Source organism: Oncorhynchus mykiss, chromosome 2 (genome assembly GCF_057628025.1).
Source record: "Oncorhynchus mykiss isolate SJ-2025 chromosome 2, ASM5762802v1, whole genome shotgun sequence".
Lineage (NCBI taxonomy): Eukaryota > Metazoa > Chordata > Actinopteri > Salmoniformes > Salmonidae > Oncorhynchus > Oncorhynchus mykiss.
In genome coordinates this window covers 20,435,750-20,462,897 of record NC_143023.1, presented here as the reverse complement: position 1 = coordinate 20,462,897, position 27,148 = coordinate 20,435,750, and the positions used below count along the sequence as shown (strand labels likewise).

Here is a 27,148-nt window from a genome sequence, read left to right as displayed (position 1 = left end):
ACGACAACGCCTATTCCCCCTCAAGAGACATGGGTATGGGTCCTCAGATCCTCAAAATTCTACAGCTGCACCATCGAGAGCATTGGTTGCATCACCGCCTGGTATGGCAACTGCTCGGCCTCCAACCGCAAGGCGCTACAGAGGGTAGTGCGTACAGCCCAGTACATCACTGGAGCCAAGCTTCCTGCCACCCGGGACATCTATACCAGGCAATGTCAGATGAAGGCCCTAATAATTGCCAAAGACTCCAGCCACCCTAGTCATGGACTGTTCTCTCTGCTACCGCACTGCAAGCGGTACCGATGCACCAAGTCTGAAACCAAGGGGACCATGAACAGCTTTTACCCCCAAGCTGTAAGACTGCCCCTATGGATATTTGTAAACCAAATAGCTACACAGACTAATCTGCATTGACCCTTAACTTTTTTGACTTATACACTGCTGCTACTGTTGATTATCTGTCACTTTTTTACTAGTTATATGTACATACTGTAGCTACCTCAACTACATCGTACCCCTGCACATCCACTCTGTACTTGTACCCCGTGTATATAGCCAAGTTATCGTTGCTCATTTTGTATTTATTATGACTTTTTTTACGTGTTTTACTTTTCTGCTATTTCTCTATTTCCCTTCTCTCTGCATTGTTGGGAAGGGCACGTAAGTAACGGTAAGCTAGAGAACCTCCGTTCATCAGTGTTCCGTACATTTGACCTTATTTTAGCGGCCAACATTTTTTATACTTCCAGGTCAACTGTAATATTAATACCATTGGAAAGCACAATTGCTCACCGTTCCAGCAAAATCATTGATGAGACCTTCACGCTGCCCGTCTCTCCATGATTGTACCAAGGATAGTAGACTAGCATGTTAGAAAAAATAGATAGAGATAGGATCTTTAATGTTATAGAGCAAGAGTTTGTGTTTATGGTTATTGTTGTTCAATACAAGCCTCAAATGAAAGTGTGAAACTACTCGGTCAGTATCTTTCTGTTTTATATCATCATGTTACTCATGCAAAATATGCACTAAACTCTCCAAAGAAATGACATAGGAGAGGGATAACACATAAACAAATAGGTGCTCAGTCTGAAACAGATAACATAAGATACAAGACATGCTTTCAGACACACAAACACAAAGGAACCATTTCCGTTGTAACCAGGGAATGTGCAGCTGGTTCAGGACCCTGTCACCGTGTACCCTTTGACCTCCCTGCCAGCCCTTGAGACTGCCAAGGACACAAAAGTGGAGAAGATCGTCAGCAAGCAATTTACAATTTCCACTGCCCCTGTTCTTGATAATGAGCCATTCTAAGTCTAAACAAATTTTACATATTAGTAAAGACAATATTAAAGTGAGAATAGTGTTACAATGGGAATTTTAAGGTTTGTGCTTTTCTTGTAACTAATTTCTTTGTTCAATTCATGTGCTGTTCTATAAACCAATTTCTGTGTTCATGGAAGTGGTTGACTGAACAAATCCTCCTCTTATCAGTAACTAGAAATTGGCAGTACACCCAGACCTTGTTTTGAGAACAAACTAAAGATATCTCAGTTTCAAAGTCTCAGCTTAGAGAGGAGAAGCCTCGTGAGGTGTTGGTCTGTCACATGTTATGAAACAGTATTGCTCGGTCACATGAATGAGACAAAACGGTAATGATGAATTAATTATGCTAAGTCATGCAAATATAATTTGTCTGTGTATAGCCATTTATAAGACAACTGCCTGGTCTGCCCAGAGAGAGCTCCTGATTTGACATGTGCATTATGGTGTATTGAGTTGGTTGGAACCTCTCCAGCGTGCTGACGAATAAACCATGATTCATTTAAGATAGACTTAGAGTGTCCCTGTGTAAGAATTTCCACGACAGGGTGATATGATCATTTGATGAGAGAACAGCCTGAGGCAAGGAAGAGAGCACAAGCTTTTTTTAAGACATTCTAAAATCAGTGTCCTATAGTCGCATCATGTAGCACATACATGTTTTGATTTCTAAGACATTCTAAGGTTTGTATAATTCACAACTAAAGTAGCCAAATAACACAAAATCGAGCATATAGGACATATTTCAAATGATAACTTTTACAGTCAACATAGCCACTTCATATGTGCACTTGCCCCAGAATGGAAAAAAATCTGTTATATTTTATTCAGCTAAGTTCAATTATATTGTTACTATAAAATCATATAATATAAAATAATGGCATGGAACTTATATTGTCTGCTAATTGAACTAGCCTACAGTCTATGGTATGGATGCATAGACAGAAAACATACAGGAGTAGACTGACTCATATTCTGTTCTTCTGAAATACATTTTCTTCATATAATAATGTTTCTTAAGACCTGCCTAAAATAAATAATGGATGTATTGTGATGGTGTATATTTTTATTAGACTTTTAAATGTAGATGTTCCTTAGGTGCACATCAGCGGCTTGTATGCATGGAGGCCTGGAGATGCTGAACGTGTTTGTTAATTAACAGTCAATAAGACCAGCAGGCATTTGCATGACAATAACTACCGGACAAAATGTCAATACTGACACAGCCCTAAATGCGCTCTCTATCTACTTCTATGGGTGTAAAGGACAGATGAATGCTCTTCAGACAGACAGCCTCGAATAACAGTGGACAGGACATCAACTTGGTAAATCATTTATTCTATACAAAGAGGGACAATACATAAACGGTAAGCAACTACAGCACAACTAACTAACTTAATCAATTATAACAGGAACCACATGAGCATATCAAATCTGTTGGTACAGGCTGCATTGTATTGATATTTTCACAACTAAATGTGGAATCAAGGATCATAGAAAAGAAATGACATGCAAAGAGCCAATCTTTCATTTTTGCTTGGTCTGTTCCTTAACGGGTTATTGATTAAGTACCATTTCTCATTGATTGCAGTGGCCTACACCCTGCTGGCATTATAATCAACCTAATGAACTTTGTGCCAAAAATAATGGTCTTCTGGTCTTTCTGTTTCCTCCCCCTGTGTTTTGAGGGTATTTTAATACATCTCTTTTACCATTTAGAAATGAAAACACTTTATGTATCTTGTCCCCCCATTTGAAGAAATTTGACACTTATAGTATAGTCCAAAGTTACATCAAGCTTTTGACTGTACAAACTTATTGGATGCATTTGCAGTTTGTTTTGATTGTGTTTTGGATTATATTTTGCCCAAAAGTAACTGAATTGTGAATCCTTTATTGTGTAATTTGAGTCACTTTTATTGTAAGAATAGAGCATAAACAATGTAATTGTAAACCAACACTTTTTAGTCTCTGATTATGGCTAACATTTTCATTTTGTCCAACGTGAGTAATTCTGTTGTTGAAGTACATTAGATCAATAAAGCAGGCTGATCACTAGAAATAGACTTTGGACATTTGAAACAACCCTGAGAACGTTGATATATGCAGCCTTCGGCGCTCACACATTTTTTAACTCTTGCCGAGCACTCATGCAACTAATGATGCTCAGAGGCAAAGCGCTCTGACCAGACTAAAGCATGCTGCTCTGACCACTGCGCTACGACAGTTCATAATGCTCTTGCAAGCCATGAGAATAATTGATGGAAAAAGTGCATTGTTTTTAATTATTTTGTTTTAAGCTTATCCCAAACCATATCCCTAACCTAAACCACTCGGCAGGAGTACCTAAGCTTAACCCTTTGAGTTGTTTCTGTTTTAACCGTGTAACCATGTGGAATTAATGCTTCCATAATACGTCGAATATGTAAGTGAAACTAGGAGGTCTTGTTGCAATAAAACTACAGTATTCCAGCATGTGTCAAACCTTCGTACGCTGAAAAGTCTTGTTAGTGCATAGGTCAAATTAGCGTTTCAATTTCCTGTCTATTTCAGCTTCAGACAAAAGCTAATATTGCACAAAATGTATTTTGTTGTATTAATAATAACTTACCAAAACACGTAAATATATTGAAACAAAATGGAAGCAAATAGAATTTTACAACAAAATAAGGTTTCTGGGGCACAAGAGGATTTGTGACAGCTGTGAAGAAATGTAGATGTGCAGGCTACAGTAGCAATGGCAGCTATAAAAAAGAAACCTAGATAACTAAACAGTTGATGTTACAATTGAATGTTTATTGGTCAGTGTTGTTGTTTCCTTGCACACACACACACACACATACACTCAAAAACAGTGGCAGGAACATGGGGGATATAAAGAATGTATCAAACAGCCGTGTCGTACTTAGACCACATGTGGGCAGAGACATCCTCAAAGCACAAAACAGACACACACACAACATGTGAATACATGGATTCCACCACCATTGCACACACTCACATAGACTTGTTTTTCGTCAAGGGGCGAAGTTAGACGGCAGTGTGTTGGGATGGTTGAGTTTCTGTTATGTTATTTTGGGATTATGGTGTAATATCAAAGTAGCAGTCATATAACTTCATGTAAAGCCACAGAAAACCAGTAGCTGCCTGGCACTTTATGGTAGGAAAATTATTTCCAATCAATCAAATTCATCATGGTATGTTATTGAGGGGGTCAAATTGACCTGTCTCTAATATTGGGGAGGTGGGGTCATGACCCCTTGTCCCACCTGTAAGTTATATACACGCACGCACGCACGCACGCACACACACACACACACACACACACACACACACACACACACACACACACACACACACACACACACACACACACACACACACACACACACACACACACACACACACACACACACACACACACACACACACACACACACACACACACACACACACTAGCCTGTGTAATAGGTACATGTGAACGTAAGGGCAGTTCCTTCTGTCAGCCTGATTACGAGGGTCTCTAATTCCCCTCAAATAGCCCTTAAAGAGCCATAGTGTTCCCCCAGTACATGACACACACAATATTGGGCATCTTTAGTTAGACATATCCTGGCTTTTTGTACAAGTTTTGTGGTGTCATCATGAACACATTTTGTTAAAATGGGTTACCTATCTCCCTTCTGGACATAATGCATTCCTATGGGTTTCAAATAAAATAAAATTGTATTGGTCATATACACGTGTTTAGCAGATATTGTGCGTTTAGCGAAATGCTTGTGGTTCTAGCTCCGACATTGCAGTAATAATGGCCTCGAGTTAAAAGCTGTTTTTCCGTCTCTCGGTCCCAGCTTTGATGCACCTGTACTGAACTCACATTCTGGATGATAGTGAGGTGAACAGGCAGTGGTTGTTGTATTATCTTTTTGGCCTTCCTGTGACATCGGGTACTGTAGGTGTCTTGGAGGGCAGGTAGTTTGCCCACGGTAATGCGTTGGGCAGACCGCACCACCCTCTGGAGAGACCATATTGTTGCGGCGGTGCAGTTGCCGTACCAAGCGATGATACAGCCCGATAGGATGCTCTCAATTGTGCATCTGTAATAGTTTGTGAGGGTTTTAGGTGCCAAGCCAAATTTCTTCAGCCTCCTGAGGTTGAAGAGACACTGTCTGTGTGGGTGGACCTTTTCAGTTTGTCAGTGATGTGTAACCCGAGGAACTTGAAGCTTCTCCACTGTGGTCCCGTCGATGTAGATAGGGGGGGTGCTCCCTAAGCTGTTTCCTGAAGTTCACAATCATCATTTACTTGGAGTGATGTGTACAGGGTAGGTTTCTTGACACATTTCTTAAGTGGCATTTTATAATATCATATTGTAATTGTAATTTATTAGATTCATTATTTTCTTGCATTTAAGTATATACTGTTATAACTAAGTGCTGATCTTCCTACCTTTTTCCTGTTTTACTGCCAGTATCAAATGTCTGCCCGTGTTGAATGTTATGGTTAAAGTTTGCTGCCAGACTTCGCCGAGGACACACTGATAATGTATCTGTGACACTGTGTGCTTCTGTAGCTGCTGATGTTGTGACTTCCTACAAGCCTTTAGGGCTGGTATTTAGTGAAAACTTGGGTAGTGTGTAATTAATATCTTAGGGCCTTCTCAGAAAAGAGCCTATTCAACATTTTCTCTTCTTCTGTGTTGGAGGTATCTCCCTGTTGCAACTAATAATTAAACAGAAAATATTTTTATTGAAGTTATCCCTGACTGCTCTCCTTTTTGTTCAGCTGGAAACTCCAGTTACATATATTATATATCATTGTAATCAGTAGACTTCAGGGAACATAACTTTTTTACAGTGTAAAAGGTAACTTTGTATTTAATACATCACTTTCAAAGTAAGGAAATACCAATTTGTACAGCAATGTAAAATACATGTTTATCATTGTTGCAATCATCAAGGTAAAAACAAAGACAATATGGATTCAGTTGTTAATTCAATGTGTTCCCCAAACCAATACAAACATTTTAAGCTATATAGTGGTCATGTAGACCCAACACAGGGGAAGCCATTACACAAAATGTAAAAGAGTGCAAATGCATTTTCAGCATACTGACCAAGGCTTAGCTAAAATGGCACTCTATCAGGTTTTGTTCAGCGCCTATTTTCACACTTCTATACCAAATCAAAAAAATGTTATAGCTTATCTACTGGACTAAGAGAAGAAGCGTTTTTTTTAAAAAATTATTATTATTTTTAAATGACGTAAAATACATAATGGAGGACCTTGTGTCCTTGAGACATATTTTTTCCTTGTAAGGGGAGGGATCCCTGTACTGAATTTCTGGACTCTAGCTCAAACAGGGGTCATGATGTTTCAAAGTTTGCATCTTCAATCCCTTGTTATAGCGCCACCATGTGGCCAATTCACATGGCATTACATGAAAGAGTATGGCCCATGAGCCTTTACCATCATGCCAAGTTGCACCCACCTAGGCCTTAAGTGATCCTTTCAACTCATCCTGTGGTATATAATCAAATTCTTAGCTATTTTATAACGTCTCAAATTCATCACTTACTTAAGCCGGGGTTTGTGAACATGCAGCCTGTGTAATAGCAGCAGTGGTGGAAAAAGTACCCAATTATCATACTTGAGTAAAGGTAAAGATACCTTAATAGAAAATGACTCAAGTAAAAGTAAAACATCTCCCAGTAAAAATTCTACTTGAGTATTTGGTTTAAAACATGCTTATGTATCATTGAGCTAACCAGATGGCACCATTTTCTTGTTTGTTTTTTAAATGTACGGATAGCCAGGGGCAACCTCCAACATTCAGACATTATTTACAAATTAAGCCTGTGTGTTTAATGAGTCCACCAAATCAGAGGCAGGGGGGATGACCAGAGATGTTCTGTTGATAAGTGTGTGAATTGGACCATTGTCCTGTCCTGCTAAGCATTCAAAATGTAAAGAGGACTTTTGGGTGTCAAGGTAAATGTATGGAGTAAAAAGTGGAATATTTTCTTAAATAATGTAGTGAAGTAAAAGCAAAAGTAGTCAAAAAAATATATAAATAGTAAAGTACAGATACCCACAAAAAGTAGTACTTAGTAGTACTTTTACTACTAAGTAGTAAAATATTTTTACTTAAGTACTTTACACCACTGAATGGCAGTTATTAACAGCTGGCATTAGAGCGTATGACAAAAGGATGAACAGTATTCTATAACACTCATTATAACTAGGTTTATAAAATTGTATGCCGTTAGCCACAACAATTTAATTAAGCAATAAGGCACTCGAGGTGAAAGCAGAGGTACAGTACAACACCGCCTCGCGTGCCTTATTGCTTTTATATAGCATTTACCAACATATTATAATGACAATGAATGACACATTTTCATGAAACTTTATTTTGATAAGTCAATTCATACAATTGAATTCTTCCACCAGAGGAAATAGTCCGGACAGAAATCTGGTAGTTAGTTATTTTGGAGTTAGTGCTATCCGGATACCTTAAAGCCTAACACCTGGGTAAAAAAAAACAGGTTGGCCCAGTGCAGTAAAAACGTGATTTTTCTGTGTTTTATGTATATTCCCACACTATGAGGATGTAACAATATTGCGAAATTGTGAAAATAATGATAATGCCGATTTAGTCTAAGAGCTGTTAGAAAAGACTGCATGAAAATTCAGCCTGTTTTGGTGGGATGGAGTTTTGGCCTGCCTGGTGATTTCAACTCGGTCACGTCAAACATTCCACATGGAACAACAGGCCTACACTAGCTTTTTTTTCTAATGGCATTTACTTAGATAGATCCATAATAATGACGATGATGCAATATTTCGCCTGGCCAGAAAACTTTGACAAAAAGCCAGGATATGTCTAACTAAAGATCCAATATTGTGTGTGTGTGTTTAATGTACAGGGGGAAACTATGGCTCTTATTCGAGACCCTCTTAAAACCTGGGCTAAATCAGGGTCATGTAGAGGGTTTCTTGGTAGTCTTATACAAACCTACTTTGAAACAAAATTATACACCTCACACAGGGTTGTGGGCATAAAATAAATTAGACACCTGCACCATGTCAGATATACTGTAGACTTGAAATGTATTCAGTTTTGAGTTTGTATCCCAATATTACACTTTATTTACATCACAGAAGACTGAAATATAACAAAACCGTTTGACGTAGAAACACCGGATTTGAAATGAAGAATATTAATAACTTTCTACTCATGAGGCCACTAGAGGGTGCTTTTGTCATTCGACTGCAGGAAAGGAACTGCCCTCACATTCACATGAAAGATCAAGTGAGGATGTCTAATGGACAGCAATGGGGGTATCAGTTTGATTACCAGGCCGGTAGAGTGAAACTCTACAACGGTAGCTGAAGGAGAAGAATATACAGACCAGACTTTAGGAGTGGACTACGGGCTTGAAGAATGGCCGGTTTTTCACAAGGTTGTGTGTCCCGAACTGAGAGTTATCACAAAGGGGTATAGTGTGTTCACGGGCTACCAGACCCATTGGAAAGGTACCCCTGTGTCAGGGTCATCATAAGGAGGAGACCAAGGCGCAGCGTGATAAGCGTACATTCTAATTTATTAAATGAATGCAACACTGAACAAAACTATACAAAATAACAAAACTAACCGTGAAGCAATATGACTAGTCCGAACAGGCAACTAAACATAGAATAACAACCCACAAAATACCCAAGGAATATGGCTACCTAAATATGGTCCCCAATCAGAGACAACGATAAACAACTGCCTCTGATTGAGAACCAATCTCGGCAACCATAGACATATAAACACCGTAGTCTAGGAGAAACCCCTAGACATACAAAACACCATAGACAGTACAAAACTAAACAAACCACCCTTGTCACACCCTGACCTAACCAAAATAATAAAGAAAACAAAGATAACTAAGGTCAGGACGTGACACCCTGACTCCTCAGGAAGAGTATTTCACAGGGTGAAAATACAAAGAAAGAATGGACTTCCATGTGGATGCGTGTTCTATATCAGCAACGAGGAAACCCGCAACCAAAACATTTGCGATGGTGGCCTGGCTGGAGATTTTATGTTGCGCATGCTTATTCCTATTAAAAGTTGGGATCTAACGGAATTGAAAATGTTAGAGTTGTCGGACGCTCTTTTTGTACAGAGCCAAAAGCGGCAGAGCATTGTTCAGCTAAGGAAGTATATAATATATACAAATCCTGAGGATTATGATTCACAGGAACCCCAAGAAGGTACATCCTCAGAAGGGTCAGCCCCCGAAGAAAACTAAGTACGCGGCTGCGTTAACCTCGCCCTGATACGCAAAGGACTGGTGCAACATTAAAAGGAGTGCCCATAAAGCCTCCAGTTCTTCATTTCAGCATATACCATGGATATTCATACAACATACCAGGACTCCGATACGTCATGGGGGCCAGACCCTAAGGACTCTATGCCACGCAGCCCACCATTCTACTCCCCCCAGGCAAGACCCCGACACCTCCTACATGTACACAGCCTGAGGATGTGTTTGATGGGGTGGTCAGTACTATGTTTGTGGACACCATCAAGGCCTCTGTAGCCACACTTTTAGACGTGGTGATTGGAGAGTATATAAGAGAAAAATGCATCGGTTGTGAGATCAATCACCCTAGCCAGCGCCATCATCCATGCCTATACGAGCCCCCAAGATACTCCTTCTTCAACCATTTTGAAGAGCTGGTGAAAAGACTGTGGTCCTGCAGGTTTATACCTTCGCCGTCTATTCCCAGAGTTTACGGGGTAACCGGGGCTTTCCTACATGAACTGAAGGAGGCGATCTACATCCACAAGAAACTCAAAGAAATCCAACACACCCTGGTGGACGACAACAAATACAGGGAAGCTGTGGTGGCTGATGTGATGACTTTTTGGCTCAATAAACCCCAAGAGACCGAGTGACTATACTTATTTGTTATTTACTGGCTCGGTAACTATATGCATACGATGTTAGAGAGAATAAATACATTTTTTATTTTGAGAGAACATACAAATGTTATGCATCAAATTATTGAAAATAAAGTGAACAATGTATCGTTCTACACAACACACAATACCTGGGCTAATGTAGAGCGTGTGCTAAAAATGGAGCAAATCATGAATCATGTACGACATACGGGTGAGAGTCTACAATGGACACAAATGGTATCCCGTCTTGTGGATGATTCTGAAGAACTAGAAACAACCTTGTCTAAGATTTTACTTTATTTGTTTGAAACACCATTTAATTGTGACATGTATCATATTTGTTGTTTATATACTTATATAGCGGATGTGTGTGTTTTAAAAATTCAGCGACACAAGCCTGTTAATCTAAACCAAATATACAAGGTGTTGCATGCTGGGATCGTTGAGAAACGAGTACAAGTATCTTGCAACGAATTCTGAATTGTCTGTATACTTAATACTTGATGTTTGCAAAAAATTAAAATTTGAAATGAAAATGAAACGTTTTAGTTATTTGAAAGGGGTTCATTAACGTTATTGTACCTCAGAGAGGCAAGAAGGATGGTGGAGCAGACGTTGAAAAACATTTATTATACCCCCTCTAACCCAGGGTCTTATGGGGGTAAGGAGCGTTTACAGAGAGCTATAGCCGAAGAAACAGGTAGCCGGTTAAGCGCTGCTCAACTGAATGAGTGGTTAGCAGAGCAGGATGCTTAATACTCTACATAAACCTGTACGAAAACAATTTCCAATAAATATCGTTTTTTCTACTCATCCCTTGTCCCAATTTCAGGCGGATCTATGTGACATGCAGGCCCTTGCAGATAAAAATGATGGAAATCGCTACATGCTAACGGTTATAGATATTTTCTCAAAAATAGCATTCGTAAGGGTCTTAAAAAATAAGAGCGGGGCAGAGGTGACCCGGGCCTTTGACTCTATCTTGAAGGAAGGAGGAGCCCCCAAGAAAGTGCAGACTGATGGCGTAAACGTCTTTTTAATAAGACTTTTCAGAAACTCATGAAGAAGCACAATATAGTACATTTTGCCACTGGCTCAGATTTGAAAGCATCAGTAGTTGAATGCTTTAACAGAACTCTGAAGGAGCGGATGTGGCGATATTTTACAGCTCACAACACGCATAGATATATTGATATAGTTCAAGATTTAGTTAAGGGGTACAACAACAGCTACCATAAGAGTATACGGATGAAGCCCTCCGAGGTCTCTTCTGAAAACTCTTTTCAAGTCTTTAAAAATCTGTATGGTCTGTTCCCCCATCGCCGTAAGCAAAAATTGATTTTAAATTCATAGTGGGGGACTTGGTGCGTATATCCAAGTTGAGGGGTGTTTTCGACAAAAAATATGAACAAGGTTACAGCGATGAGGTGTTCACCGTTACCGAATGTCTACCGCGCATACACCCTGTCTACAAGTTAAAAGATTATGACGGGGAGCTTATAGAGGGATCTTTTTATGAGAAGGAATTACAGAAGTTACAGTTGGGTAAAGACAAAGTCTTTCACGTGGAGGAGATTCTAGATCAAAAGAGAGAAAAGGATAAGGTCCGGTAGTTGCAACCGGGGGTCAAAACATTCTACAGCAGCCATTATATCTTAAACTTTAAGACACACTGGGGCTTGTAGCATAAGTCAGTAGCCAACGGGCAATGTGTTCCCGTCAGGCAAAAGCAGTCTCTTGTCATAGACTACCCTGAATTTTTTAGTAAGTGGGGCATTCCTTAGATGGAAGCCCTTTTTATCTCCAACAATTGTTTTGTAGGAGCTCAAAATCTCCAAGTCACTATTCCGGTCGTTTATGAACCCCTCGACACACGGGGCTTTTTCATAGTTTTGAGTCACGCCTTTGGCTTTCAACACCACGTGATTGTCTTTAGTCCTAAAAGCATAGCTTTTGGGACCACAGGAGGACCATTCTGTGATACGGTCGACATCTTCGAGTTCACTCGTTAAACCACCCAGATAGTTGCTAAGTGGGGGGTTCAAATCACCCTGTTTGCTTACATAGACCACAGAGTCTGTGTCGTGGTAAAGAACCCGCCTCTGAAGCTGCTCCATGAGGGTGTACAGTTCAAGTCGGCCACAGGCCGTGGTAAATTCTGCAAGAAACACATTTACATTACCCGGGGGTAGAACTCACTTCTTGTTACATCTCCATTGCACCAGGGCAATGTCTTGACTCAAGAATGAAAAATGGGAAACTTCGTATTAGTCCGATAAAACAAATTACAAAAATTCTTCAGGGTCTTTAATCATCAACATTGTTAGCATATTGCATCTCTGCGAAAGATTCCCCCAAAGAGCTTTCCCCCACAATTTCGACATATTTCTTTTGGTTTTGTTGACCTCTATTCTGTCAGGGTCAAGAAGTATGCCTTCTCTGTTGTGATAGTCTTGAATGTACTTGTCTTTGCTCTCTTGATCTGTGACCGATGCAGGATAGCCTGAAGCCATTTGCTTGCATCTCAAGAAGGTGTTGATGTACTCGTTAAAAAGAGTGTCTGATTTCCTGGAAAAGTTCCACACTTCAAAGATTTTGGCCACACGATGCCACATCTCTAGAGCCTTAGAGAATTCAACTGTGACCCATACACCTGTCAGGGCTCTTTCTTGATCTGAGTGATCACAAGGGTTTTCCTGGCTGTTCTTTTCACTGCTGATGCCACAAAGGGGAAAGAAAAGTTTTCCTTGAGGTCCCTTGTAAGGCAACACTGGTATAAACAAACCCCTAGGAGGGTAGACAGTTGCTTTGATCAGACCAAAATAGTTTTGGGGTAAGTCAAAGTCGCGGTGAATAATTTCAGGATGCCCCATAGGATAGCATGAGGAACTCATTACATGAGGATAAAGGGATGTAAAATCTACATATCCTATGCTACATACCTCACTGTCAAAGCATTGGTACGGCCTCCATACAAGGCCTGTCATGGTTCCAAGGGTTCTGGTGTGTCAAAGCTGGAAAGGAAGGCTCGAAAATGAGGATCAGACTTTTTGAGTGTGGTCCAATCATGCTCCCATATCACATTCCCTTTTAAACCGTAAGTAGCCTGTAAAGATTCCAACTTGTTTTGAAACTCTTGGTACTCTTGGTACCAGACACCAAATGTTTTTTGGGTTAGGACACACATGGCCTGGAGCACAAAGCAAGATTTACAACCGTGGAAGAAACAACCGTTGTACTCATACACGGTCTCAACACCGTCAATTTGTGTGTATCCATCTACATGATAAGGCCCAAACGCCTTCTCACCCCTATTCAAAGCATGTTGAATAAAAATGTCTTTATCCTGGGCCAAGTACTCACTAGAGTATGACTTGAATTGGCGTCGGTAGTTGTCAGGCGAGGGGATAGCTATAGATGCTGCAGGTTTACTACCTGGCGTGTACGATAGTGTGTACGATAGGTTTTCATGCCTGCCGGTGCAATAGTTGTACAACTCCAGGGGTCCATGCCTGCATCTTTGATTACCTCTTCTCTGAATCTGAGACATCCTTCATGAAATAAAACCCCATCATTGTCACAGTATGATTCCATCTCTTTATGGAAATCAAAGGTGCTTACTGTCTCGTACCACTTCATGAATCTCTCTCGCTCTTTGGGAGACATTTGATCACACCCGTACATTTCGGGGCTGGGATAAGATCCAATATAATGTAGATTCTCCTCAGACGTGAAGAAGTGGGGAAACCAACCTTTCACAGAGTTTTCAAAACCCAAGGCCTCTGGCATTTGAGCCAATCTCTCTGTATCTCTGGTTGAAGGCGCGGTCTACAAAACACAAGATTTTACTACCTTGAGCTATGACACTGGGTGCAATGCCTTGCTGTATCAAGGGGTTCAAAAGAAGGTAGGAGTCATAGGCTCTAGTGTTGTGCTCTATAAACGTGAAGTTTCTGTACTGGGATTTTCTAAAGCGTTTTAGAAAGAGGAGTGCACAATTGGGCACCTCTGCCGACCACTTATCACCCTTGAAAGTTATGGTAGATACAAAAATAGGCAAATCAACCCCTGATTGCTGATTTGTCTTAAAATCATAGAATAATTTCTTTGAAGGGTCATCTTCAGCCAAGGGCTGAATATAACACTCGTGTGGCACTTCTTGAACCACTTCAGCGTCTCTGCTTTTCAAAGGCCCTTTACATATTGGGCAATGTATGATTCCACACACGAGGTTTAGGGCTGTCTATTTTAAGGTTGTAATTGCAATGTCATTTTGGACATTTCTTGTTAATGTCACAACTGCTTACAGATTTACAGGCCTTTGGGTGCCATGTTTCAATTTTGTGTTTTTTGTAACAGTAGGCCGAACGACATGTGCGGTGACAATCCGCACAGGGTGTTAGGTTTAAGGGCTGCATCGGACAATTTTCATCCAGACATACTGAACAGTTATAATGGCACGAGTGTCCCCCTTTTCGGGTGTAACTGGTATGGCAGGATGGACACACATATGGTGCGCCTAAAAACGCTGTGATTTTAGTAATGGCATAATAATGGTCGTTTTGAACATAAAAGTACAGAATCTGAGGATGAGGTTGTGGGTTGTTTTGGAATTTCAAGAGAGCTGCATTAGCTCTACTGTGGTACAAAACCACAATCTTGAAGTTCAGAAAGTTTTCAATTTTGACTATGTCCGATAAAGCCAGCGCATCCTGTATACCTAGACCCACGGCCGTTTGGAGCTCTCTAGCCTTGTGTAACGCCGCTAGATCGTACATCCAGGGTTTAGTAAATGTGCTAGGCCTTTTGCAAAGCATAGCTTATTACCAGGATTGTGAACGTTTATGAGGTATGCCCTTTTATTGCGTATGATTTCTGATTGCATTAGGCTATCTAGTTTCCTTCTCTGCCCACCACCACCCTGGGGTTGACGTATTATTTGCACTACAAGCTTGAGGGTCCTATTGGCTATGACGGATACATTTGTCTGAACAAGTCGTTCCAGCAGGAAATTGTTCAAGATCTGCATCGCCATTGGGTAAAATAAGAGATACAGTGTTTTGCAGGCTATCTCCACAAATTTCCAACTGTAAGACATCACAAGGTTCGCCATAATCTCTTGCCCTGTCTAACAGTTCGTTCAGAGTATCCAATATCATTACATAAAACACAGCATAGTCAAGATTCTGATTCATTCATGTGAAATTGAAAAACTGTCAAATCTCTGTATTGCTGAATATATTTTGGTAGACAACCCAGACACTTCTATCGATACCATCGCCCTCCTGATTTATTAGACAATTTTCCAATTCCTCAAAAACATTATATTGCGTTTCAGACTCTTCGGACATGGGTGTTAATGGCGGGGTTTGTGGGGGGGTCCAGTGTAGAAGATCTTAGGCTCACATTCATCTGGTTAATTAAAGATGTGAGGGCTTCCGGGATCTGGGATAACAGGTTTTCATCGGCCGTCCCTGACTCATTCATACGATTATTTTTTTTTATGAGTTCGGCGGGAATCTGGGATAATATGGTTTCATCTATCTGTATTATGTCTGTTACCCCCGCCTCATTCATCTGGTTAATTATAGCTAGGAGTTCGGGGGGTATCTGGGACAACAGGGGTTCAACTGTCTCAATTATGTCTGTTGGCTCAGCCATTTGGAAAATGAATGATGTGTGTTCTTGTGGTATTCTGGAAGGATACATGTTACATGTATGTTTGTGGTGCCTGTATTTGCGGTTTTTAATCGGATTGCTGTTTAACAAACGTGGCATTGTTCTATGCCAGAAGGATAGATCCTGACTGTATTGTCACTCGAGTAAAGCCCCCATTTGTTTGTGGAGCAAAACCTTTCGGGATTTTAGAGCCCTGGAAAAGGCTGTGAAAAACCTAGCTTGTTCTATTTCAGGTTCGGGTGTTTCCACCCAAAAAATTGGCTGAATAAAAAAGGCTGGCTGCTTCACATAATAGCAAGTCATCTACCTCGGAAATGTAATTTAAAATGGTGAAATCCTCCAGTTTCTGTGTTTTAGTGTGAATGTCCGGTGCATCCGCGTGCTCTAGGTGTGTAGGGTCTTCTGTGCCGTTATACACCGGGGAGGAGCCTGAAAGAAAATAATACATACAAAATAGATTATTAAACATAAAATATGTTAGATAAAAAATGTCAAATACATTTCAGATATAATACTATATATTAATAATACATAATTAAATTACCTCAGGTTTTTTGAGAGGGCTGTTCTGACGAATCGCGGAAACCGGGGGCTCTTGACTTTTTTCACCAACCATTCCAGATTCTGCCGGGGATGTCTCGTTGGAGTCTGAAAAAACATTATTTGTCATTGTTTTAACATATTCAATAATAAAAATGTATAAATAATCAAATATGTATAACTAACAATATATATATATACAGTGCCTTGCGAAAGTATTCGGCCCCCTTGAACTTTGCGACCTTTTGCCACATTTCAGGCTTCAAACATAAAGATATAAAACTGTATTTTTTTGTGAAGAATCAACAACAAGTGGGACACAATCATGAAGTGGAACGACATTTATTGGATATTTCAAACTTTTTTAACAAATCAAAAACTGAAAAATTGGGCGTGCAAAATTATTCAGCCCCTTTACTTTCAGTGCAGCAAACTCTCTCCAGAAGTTCAGTGAGGATCTCTGAATGATCCAATGTTGACCTAAATGACTAATGATGATAAATACAATCCACCTGTGTGTAATCAAGTCTCCGTATAAATGCACCTGCACTGTGATAGTCTCAGAGGTCCGTTAAAAGCGCGGAGAGCATCATGAAGAACAAGGAACACACCAGGCAGGTCCGAGATACTGTTGTGAAGTAGTTTAAAGCCGGATTTGGATACAAAAAGATTCCCCAAGCTTTAAACATCCCAAGCAGCACTGTGCAAGCGATAATATTGAAATGGAAGGAGTATCAGACCACTGCAAATCTACCAAGACCTGGCCGTCCCTCTAAACTTTCAGCTCATACAAGGAGAAGACTAATCAGAGATGCAGCCATGATCACTCTGGATGAACTGCAGAGATCTACAGCTGAGGTGGGAGACTCTGTCCATAGAACAACAATCAGTCAGTCGTATATTGCACAAATCTGGCCTTTATGGAAGAGTGGCAAGAAGAAAGCCATTTCTTAAAGATATCCATAAAAAGTGTCATTTAAAGTTTGCCACAAGCCACCTGGGAGACACACCAAACATGTGGAAGAAGATGCTCTGGTCAGATGAAACCAAAATTGAACTTTTTGGCAACAATGCAAAACGTTATGTTTGGCGTAAAAGCAACACAGCTGAACACACCATCCCCACTGTCAAACATGGTGGTGGCAGCATCATGGTTTGGGCCTGCTTTTCTTCAGCAGGGACAGGGAAGATTCTTAAAATTGATGGGAAGATGGATGGAGCCAAATACAGGACCATTCTGGAAGAAAACCTGTCTGCAAAAGACCTGAGACTGGGACGGAGATTTGTCTTCCAACAAGACAATGATCCAAAACATAAAGCAAAATCTACAATGGAATGGTTAAAAAATAAACATATCCAGGTGTTAGAATGGCCAAGTCAAAGTCCAGACCTGAATCCAATTGAGAATCTGTGGATAGAACTGAAAACTGCTGTTCACAAATGCTCTCCATCCAACCTCACTGAGCTCAAGCTGTTTTGCAAGGAGGAATGGGAAAAATGTTCAGTCTCTCGATGTGCAAAACTGATAGAGACATACCCCAAGCGACTTACAGCTGTAATCGCAGCAAAAGGTGGCGCTACAAAGTATTAACTTAAGGGGGCTGAATAATTTTGCACACCCAATTTTCAGTTTTTGATTTGTTAAAAAAGTTTGAAATATCCAATAAATGTCGTTCCACTTCATGATTGTGTCACGCTTGTTGTTGATTCTTCACAAAAAAATACAGTTTTATATCTTTATGTTTGAAGCCTGAAATGTGGCAAAAGGTCGCAAAGTTCAAGGGGGCCGAATACTTTCGCAAGGCACTGTATGAGGGAAAACAATAATTTTATCAATTTTAGAATAAAGCTGTTACGTAACAACATTTTGAAAAAGTCAAGTTGTCTAAATACTTACCAAATGCACTGTACTTCCATAAAACATTTTAAACTGGTACCAGGCTACCTTCAGAGGAGAATTGTGAGGCTTGTGGGCATCCTAGAGAAAAACAGACATGTTCGTGAGAGTCTCAACTTTCGATGGAGGGCTACCGAGTGGGCAACGGTCTAAGGCACTGCATCTCAGTGCTAGAGGAGTCACTACAGACCCTGGTTAGATTCCAGGCTGTATCACAACCGACTGTGATTGGGAGTCCAATAGGGTGGCGCACAATTGGCCCAGCATCGTCCGGGTCAGGGTTTGGCTGGGGTAGGCCATCATTGTAAATAAGAATTTGTTCTTAACTGACTTGCCTAGTCAAATAAAGGTTAAATAAAATAAAAAAATACAAATATTAGTGTGTAGCCCAAACAGCTTGGACGCTACAGACCCCCTGTCCGGGGGTGTCCTCGGATGGGGCCACAGTGTCTCCTGACCCCTTCTGTCTCAGCCTCCAGTATTTATGCTGCAGTAGTTTATGTGTCGGGGGCTAGGGTCAGTTTGTTATATCTGGAGTACTTCTCCTGTCCTATTCGGTGTCCTGTGTGAATCTAAGTGTGCGTTCTCTAATTCTCTCCTTCTCTCTTTCTCTCTCTCGGAGGACCTGAGCCCTAGGACCATGCCCCAGGACTACCTGACATGATGACTCCTTGCTGTCCCCAGTCCACCTGGCCGTGCTGCTGCTCCAGTTTCAACTGTTCTGCCTTATTATTATTCGACCATGCTGGTCATTTATGAACATTTGAACATCTTGGCTATGTTCTGTTATAATCTCCACCCGGCACAGCCAGAAGAGGACTGGCCATCCCACATATGCTCTCTCTAATTCTCTCTTTCTTTCTCTCTCTCGGAGGACCTGAGCCCTAGGACCATGCCCCAGGAATACCTGACATGATGACTCCTTGCTGTCCCCAGTCCACCTGACCGTGCTGCTGCTCCAGTTTCAACTGTTCTGCCTTATTATTATTCGACCATGCTGGTCATTTATGAACATTTGAACATCTTGGCCATGTTCTGTTATAATCTCCACCTGGCACAGCCAGAAGAGGACTGGCCACCCCACATAGCCTTGTTCCTCTCTAGGTTTCTTCCTAGGTTTTGGCCTTTCTAGGGAGTTTTTCCTAGCCATCGTGCTTCTACACCTGCATTGCTTGCTGTTTGTGGTTTTAGGCTGGGTTTCTGTACAGCACTTTGAGATATCAGCTGATGTACGAAGGGCTATATAAATAAATTTGATTTGATTTGATACAGACAGACAGACGTTGGCAGATCTGCGGTACTGGCTTCAGACAAGTCCTGTGATGCTTGTGGTGGTCATAGAGCAAAACAGAGAACACCATTGTGTTCGTGCGAGTATGGATTTCGGTTCGCACGATTCAGACATTGTCGTGAGAAGACCGATTTGAGGTTATTTTAGATTCTTGGTCTGACAAACACTGCTGTAGCTCTCCCATCTTCCACAGCAGATGTGTAAGGATGACAAGGGCGGATGCAGTGGACTGAGACAGCCCATTATCAGCCTGATGGCATCATTCGGAAACTGTTTTGAAAAAAAATAAATGTCACTGTTTTTCTCAATACATTGCAGTCAATAGGAAAAGATGTGTGTCACGGGGTTGATGTTTGTCATTACATTGAACGGGAAAAGATGGGTCATAGAGTTTATGCTTAAGTGAATGTATTGTATTGAATGGGGGAATATTTGCATCACAATATGGATATGGAATAGAAAGACATCACAGACATGACACCTCTATCCCTCTCTTTCTCTCATTCTTTTTATTCATCAATCTACACACAATAACCCATAATGTGAAAATAGGTTTTTAGAAATGTTTGCAAATGTTTTAAACATACAAAACAGAAATACCTTATATACATAAGTATTCAGACCCTTTATGTGAGACTCAAAATTGAGCTCAGGTGCCTCCTTTCCATTGATCATCCTTGAAATGTTTCTACAACTTGATTGGAGTCAACCTGTTGTAAATTCATGTGATTGGACATGATTTTTAAAGGCACACACCTGTCTATATAAGTCCCATGTATATATGGCTCTGACAGGGCATGTCAGAGCCAAAAACCAAGCCATGAGGTCAAAGGAATTGTTCGTTGAGCTCCGATACAGGATTGTGTTGAGGCACAATCCTGTCAAGGAGACAGTGGCCTCCATCAGTATTAAATGGAAAAAGTTTGGAACCACCAAAACTCTTCCTGGAGCTGCCTGCCTGGCCAAACTGAACTTTGGTCAAGGAGGTAACCAAGAACCTGATGGTCATTCTGACAGAGCTCCAGAGTTCCTCTGTGGTTGTGGGAATAGAATAGACTGACGAGTTTCAGAAGAAAGGTCTTTGTTTCTGTCCTATATCTGCGAGGTATAGGAAAGAAAACGTTACATTTTTAAAACTTTTTTTTACAATTTAACTTGGTCAAAGAAAATGGCTCAACAGAATTAAATACAATTGTTATTTGTCCCTTACCAGCTTCTTTATGTCAATATCAGGCTGACTGACAGAGAATGGACAACATGTGGAGGAGCCTGTCCAGATATATATGTATCTTCTTCCTGCTGGCCCTGTCAGGCCTCTTCTTCCTGTTCAGCAACATGAACATTCTGGAGGTAGGGTAAATCCATCTGGCCTAATACGAACCAATCTCACATTGCTTCTATCACCCTCTCCCCCTCATCAGGGGAGCTACACTGGGGTGTCTCTAGCTGCTCTTATCAACGTGGGTGTATTTACATACACTAGTGTTGCTTTTAATTATATTGGGTGGCACAAAAACAGTCCACTGCGTTGCCTTAAGTTAAATAGAATTCCATTTCAACTTATTGTGCTGGGTGCCAGGAAACTTGGTCATTATGAAGGTTGGAATTTGAGACAAAATATCTGAAGAATCGTATTATTAAACAGACTTTCCAAATGTGGGTCTGTTGTAGACCCACTTCCTCTCTGTCCACATATGGTGCACGTGAAGGACTTTTATTTTGACCTGAGGTAAGCAGAGGAAGTCGGTTGACAACAGACCCACATTTGGAAAATCTGTAATACGATCCTTTAGATATTTTTTCTCAAAGTCAGCCTTCATAACAACCAACAGTCCTGCCAATCGGCACAGTAAGTTGAAATGGAAATGGATTTAATGTTTTTGTACAACCCAATACAATTGAAAGCAAAGCTAGTGTATGTAAATACACCCACATTGCTAAGAGCAGCTAGGGCGTCACGAAAACAGTAGGTTTTTAGATGCTACACTTGATGCATAGATTTTGCCAGCATCAGCAGAATGCAAGCCAACTTTATCAAGTGTTCTTGGGTGTGAGTCATGCATCAAATTCTTGAAAATAGTACCAGAGAGTCATTTTACACTGAACAGCGCAAGCCTCTCACAGAGCTATGCTGCTTATGTCCAGGTTTCATTAAAATTAATGGAAGCGTCACACACTCTACAAAAGTTAGTGTCCAGTGTAGCATGCCTGTTAGTGACCTCTCCTCTTTACTCAGCAGAAGCTCAACTGCCAAGCAGTGTCAATGTTCTACCGGCACCAAAGCAACATCCACTCAGCTTTGCTCCCAGAGGGCCCTTCTCCTCTGGACCGCAATCAGAGCTACTGTAGCCAGGAGCCCTCACTGGAGGAGGCTCTGGAGGAGCGTGACCTCCTAGAGTCCATCGCCTGGCCACAGCCTCTGCCCCATTCTGTGAATGTGTCCCTGAAACAGACCAGTGACCCTGCACACAGCCTTTTTGTGATCCTGCCAGCAGGGGGCAGGAGAGAGTGGCACGTGGGGAACCAGTTGGAGGCTCTGGTCCATATGCATGACTTCCAGGGGCGTCCCAAGAGCTATGGTGGAGACTTCTTGCTGGCCCGGCTGCATTCCTCCACATTAGGGGCAGGCGTTGCAGGACAGGTGCTGGACCACAGGAATGGGACCTACTCTGCCATTTTCCCGTTACTATGGCAGGGGTCTGCACAGGTGGAGGTGACACTGGTCCATCCTAGTGAGGCAATTCATGTTCTACGACGGATACGAGAGGAACGGCCCGACCGGATTCCCTTTCAGAGTCTGTTCCGCTCTGGAAAACTGTCCCAGACAACTGTATGTAACCTGTGTCTGCCGACCAACCAGAAGCCGCTGTGCAATTACACAGACCCCCACACAGGGGAGCCCTGGTACTGCTACAAGCCCAAGCTGCTGAGCTGTGACACACGGATCAACCACGCCAGGGGACCCTATGTGAACCATCTGCTCGTGAACAAGGAGGCATTGCTCTTTCAAAGGTTAGTTAGTTTTACAGTATGCAAGTGAATGAGTTTAAAAGTGTGTGAAATGTATTCACAGACTCTGTTTCCAATGTATCAGATTGCATGCTGCATTGAGTTTATTTAACATTCAAATATGATTCTTTTTCCACTTTTTCTCAGTGGTGTAAATATCAAAGTTCCCATTCATCCTTCAGGGTCTGACAGTGTCATTGTGCTGCCTGAGAAAAAAGGTAGGCAAGCAAGGAGATACCACAGTACAACTGTGTGTATATCTTTTTAACACTAGTTAACCAGCCTACTAACTGCTCTGCTCCGCTGTGTGGCTGTTTACTTAAACTCTGGAGAGTTTCTAGGTGTGCAGGACAGTATTCGAGCCAACTACTGCATCTACAGTAATGTAAGGTGGGAAAGCCCTAGCACTTCTATTGCCTGTAAAGTGATGATGCTAGCTGGTGCAAGATGCTTGCTTTTCTCTTTCAGACAAAGCAGACGTGGAGAGAAGCAGCATGAAGACAGAGTCTACCAGGATCACTCCTTCCGGGTATTACTTCCAAGGGTCATGGCGAGCTCTGGGTGGTGGTGTGATGCGCCAGTTTAACATCTCATCTGCCACTCAGTGTCTGAAGGGCAAGGTGGTGTACATGTACGGAGACTCTACTGTCAGACAGTGGTTCGAGTACCTCAACACCTTAGTACCAGGTAAGTCTTGCGGCATCTTTCACTCTCTACTGTGCTTTCTAACACTCTCTTCTTTTTGTCCAACTCCCAACTCGCCCTTCCTCTTTGTGACAGACCTGAAGGAGTTCAACCTTTACAGTCCTAAGAATGTGGGGCCCTTCATGGCAGTGGACAGCACCCACAACATCCTGCTGAAATACCGTTGTCACGGTCCTCCAATCCGCTTCAACACTGTCATCGCCAGTGAGATGCGCTATGTAGCTAATGAGCTGGATGGCCTAACTGGTGGGTCAAATACTGTGGTGTTCATCAGCATATGGTCCCATTTCAGCACCTTCCCTGTGCAGGTATACATTCGCCGACTACGCCACATTCGGCGGGCGGTGGTGCGGCTTCTGAACCGGGCTTCGGGGACGCTGGTGGTGTTGCGCTCGGCCAACCTCCAGGCCCTGGACCCAAAAGTGAGCCTGTACAATAGTGACTGGTTCTCAGTGCAGCTGGATGGGGTGCTCAGGGCTATGTTCAAGGGTCTGGATGTTGTACTGATAGACGCCTGGGAGATGACCCTTGCCCACCACCTCCCCCATGCCCTCCACCCACCTCCTATCATCATCAAGAACATGATAGACATTATCCTCTCTCAAGTCTGCCCAGAGTAGGGCTAGCAGATTAAGAATGATTTATATCAGAATTTTATCATTCAACACCTACAGTATACAATATTTTTAAAAATCCTAGAAATACCAAATTCTGCATTATGTGTTTTTACTGTTGTCACATCACTCTTGATAGTATCACCGATATTTAATAAGCTTACGTATCGGCCACACGGCCCTCGTCAGAGCTTTTGTTAAGTCGGTAAAACCACCCGCTCTCTCAAACAGAGAATTAGTGAACATAAAAGTTCAATCAGGAGAAACGACTGGGATTATCCAGTCGCTGTACATTTCAATGACCTGAAGCATGACATTTCCACCTTTAGATTTTGTGGCATAGAGAAATTTAAGATATCAGATAGGGGAGGAGATATTAATAATACTCTGAGTAAAAGAGAATGTTTTTGGATTTTCACCCTCCAGACATTATTTCCTAAAGGACTTAATGATGAAATGCTTGTTATGTTGTGAATTTGAACATGAAATATGTGTCTCTTGTAGATTATTCTGACGTTTTTCGAACGATGTACCCTATGACTAATGAAAACTTACTATGTCCTCATTGAGAATTTACAGACGTGTTCAATACGCCTTATTTATACACTTTTGTAATATTTATGAAATGCATATTGTTATATTTGGTAGAACTTATTTGTTTTTCCTTTGCCTACAACCCCCTTCGATGTGTAGAACGGATGTGGGTGGGGCCAGGTCTACATAAGGGTGCACATTTTTTGTAATCACAAGAGCTCTGGCGAGGGCTGTGAGGCTGATACGTTAGCTTATTAAATATCAGTGATACTATCAAGAGCAGTGTGCGGTTTCCTTTTTCCTTCATCTTGTTCAATTGTTGCCATGCACCTGCAGAAAAAGATTACTCAGATGTGCGAGTGCCTTTTGAATACTGTTGTCACATCACAATGAATGATGATTGTTACTGATTGTTACATTTTGTCTGAACATTTGTGTCCAGATTTCTCTATTGAGGCTTACACTGAGTGTACAAAACATTAAAGACAACCGCTCCTCCAATGACCAAGTGAATTAAGGTTAAAGCTATGATCCCTTTTTGATGTCACTTGTTAAATCCACTTCAATCAGTGTAGATGATGGGGAGGAGACAGGTTAAATAAAGATGTTTAAGCCATGAGACAATTGAGACATGGATTGTGTATGTGTGCCATTCAGAGGATGAATGGGAAATACACAAGATTTAAGTGCCTTTGAATGGAGTATGGCTGTAGGTGCCAGGTGCACACCGTTGGCATAAAGAACTGCAATGCTGCTGGGTTTTTCACGCTCAACAGTTTCCCGTGTGTATCAAGAATGGTTCACCACCCAAAGGACATCCAGCTAACTTGACACAACTGTGGGAATCATTGGAGTCAACATGGGCCAGCATCCCTGTGGAATGCTTTCGACACCTTGTGGAGAACATGCCCCGACGAATTGAGGCTGTTGTGAGGGTAAAATGGGAGGGTGCAACTCAATATTAAGAAGTTGTCCTTAATGTTTTGTACACTCAGTGTATGTCAAACGTGATTTGCTTATTTTAAATGTTTTATAAAAGTACAGACTGAGCTTCAAAATAGTATAATATCATACACTGTAGTTGGAGAAAACATGGGAAAGTTATTTTGCTTTAAAAGGTGATAAACTTGTTGTCCCACTTTGGAGACAAGTAAGAGAAAATTCCCTTTGATTTTTATGAGATTTTCACACCTCCTAGAGGGCTCTTCTTTGTTTACACCCATTCAGCATAGTTCACACCCTCTTAAGCCTTAGCCCAACCCACAAATTGTTAATGCGTGTGAGTCAGCATGACATTGTCCTCCAGAAAGTAGTCTCACTACTTTATCCCTAAGAGTCTGTTGATGCACCCGTGTGTCAATCCAAGTAACATAATAAAAAAATCCCTTCAAAATCCATCAGGCTGCGTCTCAATCCACCACATCCGCCTATGTTGGCTTTCTGCATCCGCCTATGTTGGCTTTCTGCATCCGCCTATGTTGACTTTCTGCATCTGCCTATGTTGACTTTCTGCATCTGCCTATGTTGACTTTCTGCATCTGCCTATGTTGGCTTTCTGCATCCGCCTATGTTGGCTTTCTGCATCCGCCTATGTTGGCTTTCTGCATCCGTCTATGTTGGCTTTCTGCATCCGCCTATGTTGGCTTTCTGCATCCGCATATGTTGGCTTTCTGCATCCGCCTATGTTGACTTTCTGCATATGCCTATGTTGACTTTCTGCATCTGCCTATGTTGACTTTCTGCATCTGCCTATGTTGACTTTCTGCATCTGCGATCGAAGGTGTCTTAGTTACAGTGTTATTTGGAGTTACAGTGGTGTTTGTCAGACCATGAGACATCCCGAAAATTGGTCTTCGTACGAAACATCTGTAGCGTCCAAACGGTTTGGCCTACAAAACTATTATGACCACTCTATGGAAAGGGAGACTCTCACAAACGCGATGGTGTTCTCTGTTTTGCTTCGACAACCACACGTGTCACAGGACCCATACGAATGTGTGGAAGTATGGAGGTAGTTTTGTGCCCCCCAAAAATAAGGGGTGTCAACAAAAACAAACAAATCCTGAGCTTTCTAATATTCGGAAAATGTTCAGACCCCTTCACTTTTTGTTAAGTCCTTATTCTAACATTGATTAAATTGTTTTTTTCCTTCTCATCAATCTACACACAATACCCTATAATGAGAAAGCAAAAACTGTTTTTTTTAAATGTTTGCAAAAATGGAAATATCACATTTTCATAAGTATTCAGACCCTTTATTAATCAGTACTTTGTTGAAGCACCTTTGGCAGCGATGACAGCCTCTAGACTTCTGTGGTATGAACCTACAAGCTTGGCACACCTGTATTTGGGGAATTTCTCCCATTCTTCTCTGCAGATCCTCTTAAGCTCTGTCAGGTTGGATGGGGAGCGTTGATGCACAGCTATTTTCAGGTCTCTCCAAAGATGTTCGATCGGGCTCAAGTCCGAGCTCTGGCTAGGCCAATCAAGAACATTCAGAGACTTATCCCGAAGACACTCCTGCGTTGCCTTGGCTGTGTGCTTAGGGTCTTTGTCCTGTTGGAAGGTGAACCTTCACCCCAGTCTGAGGTTCT

General features: G+C 41.5%; 1 protein-coding gene across 8 annotated transcripts; it reads left to right on the top strand.

The window, feature by feature from the left end:
* The first annotated feature begins 2,580 nt into the window (after positions 1–2,580).
* On the top strand, positions 2,581–25,951 carry LOC110537544 (NXPE family member 3-like). Of its 8 annotated transcripts, none has more exons than XM_090192154.1 (6): positions 2,581–2,693; positions 20,926–21,042; positions 21,932–22,704; positions 22,849–22,919; positions 23,170–23,388; positions 23,482–25,951. In XM_090192154.1, exons 2-6 carry the CDS (start codon positions 20,941–20,943, stop codon positions 24,024–24,026), a joined length of 1,710 nt encoding a protein of 569 aa, XP_090048280.1. In that variant the 5' UTR covers positions 2,581–2,693; positions 20,926–20,940; the 3' UTR covers positions 24,027–25,951. The 8 variants fall into 8 exon arrangements, with proteins under 8 accessions (XP_090048280.1, XP_021479343.3, XP_036797554.2 ...); XM_021623668.3 differs by having other exon boundaries at positions 21,929–22,704; XM_090192167.1 differs by having other exon boundaries at positions 2,610–2,693; positions 20,906–21,042.
* Positions 25,952–27,148: the final 1,197 nt, after the last annotated feature.

Coding starts and splice junctions, on each gene's coding strand:
- LOC110537544 (XM_036941641.2), top strand. CDS start 20,941: ATGGACAACATGTGGAGGAGCCTGTCCAGATATATATGTATCTTCTTC. Junction 21,043..21,928: donor GCAACATGAACATTCTGGAG/GTAGGGTAAATC, acceptor CTCTTTACTCAG/CAGAAGCTCAACTGCCAAGC. Junction 22,705..22,848: donor GAGGCATTGCTCTTTCAAAG/GTTAGTTAGTTT, acceptor ACTTTTTCTCAG/TGGTGTAAATATCAAAGTTC.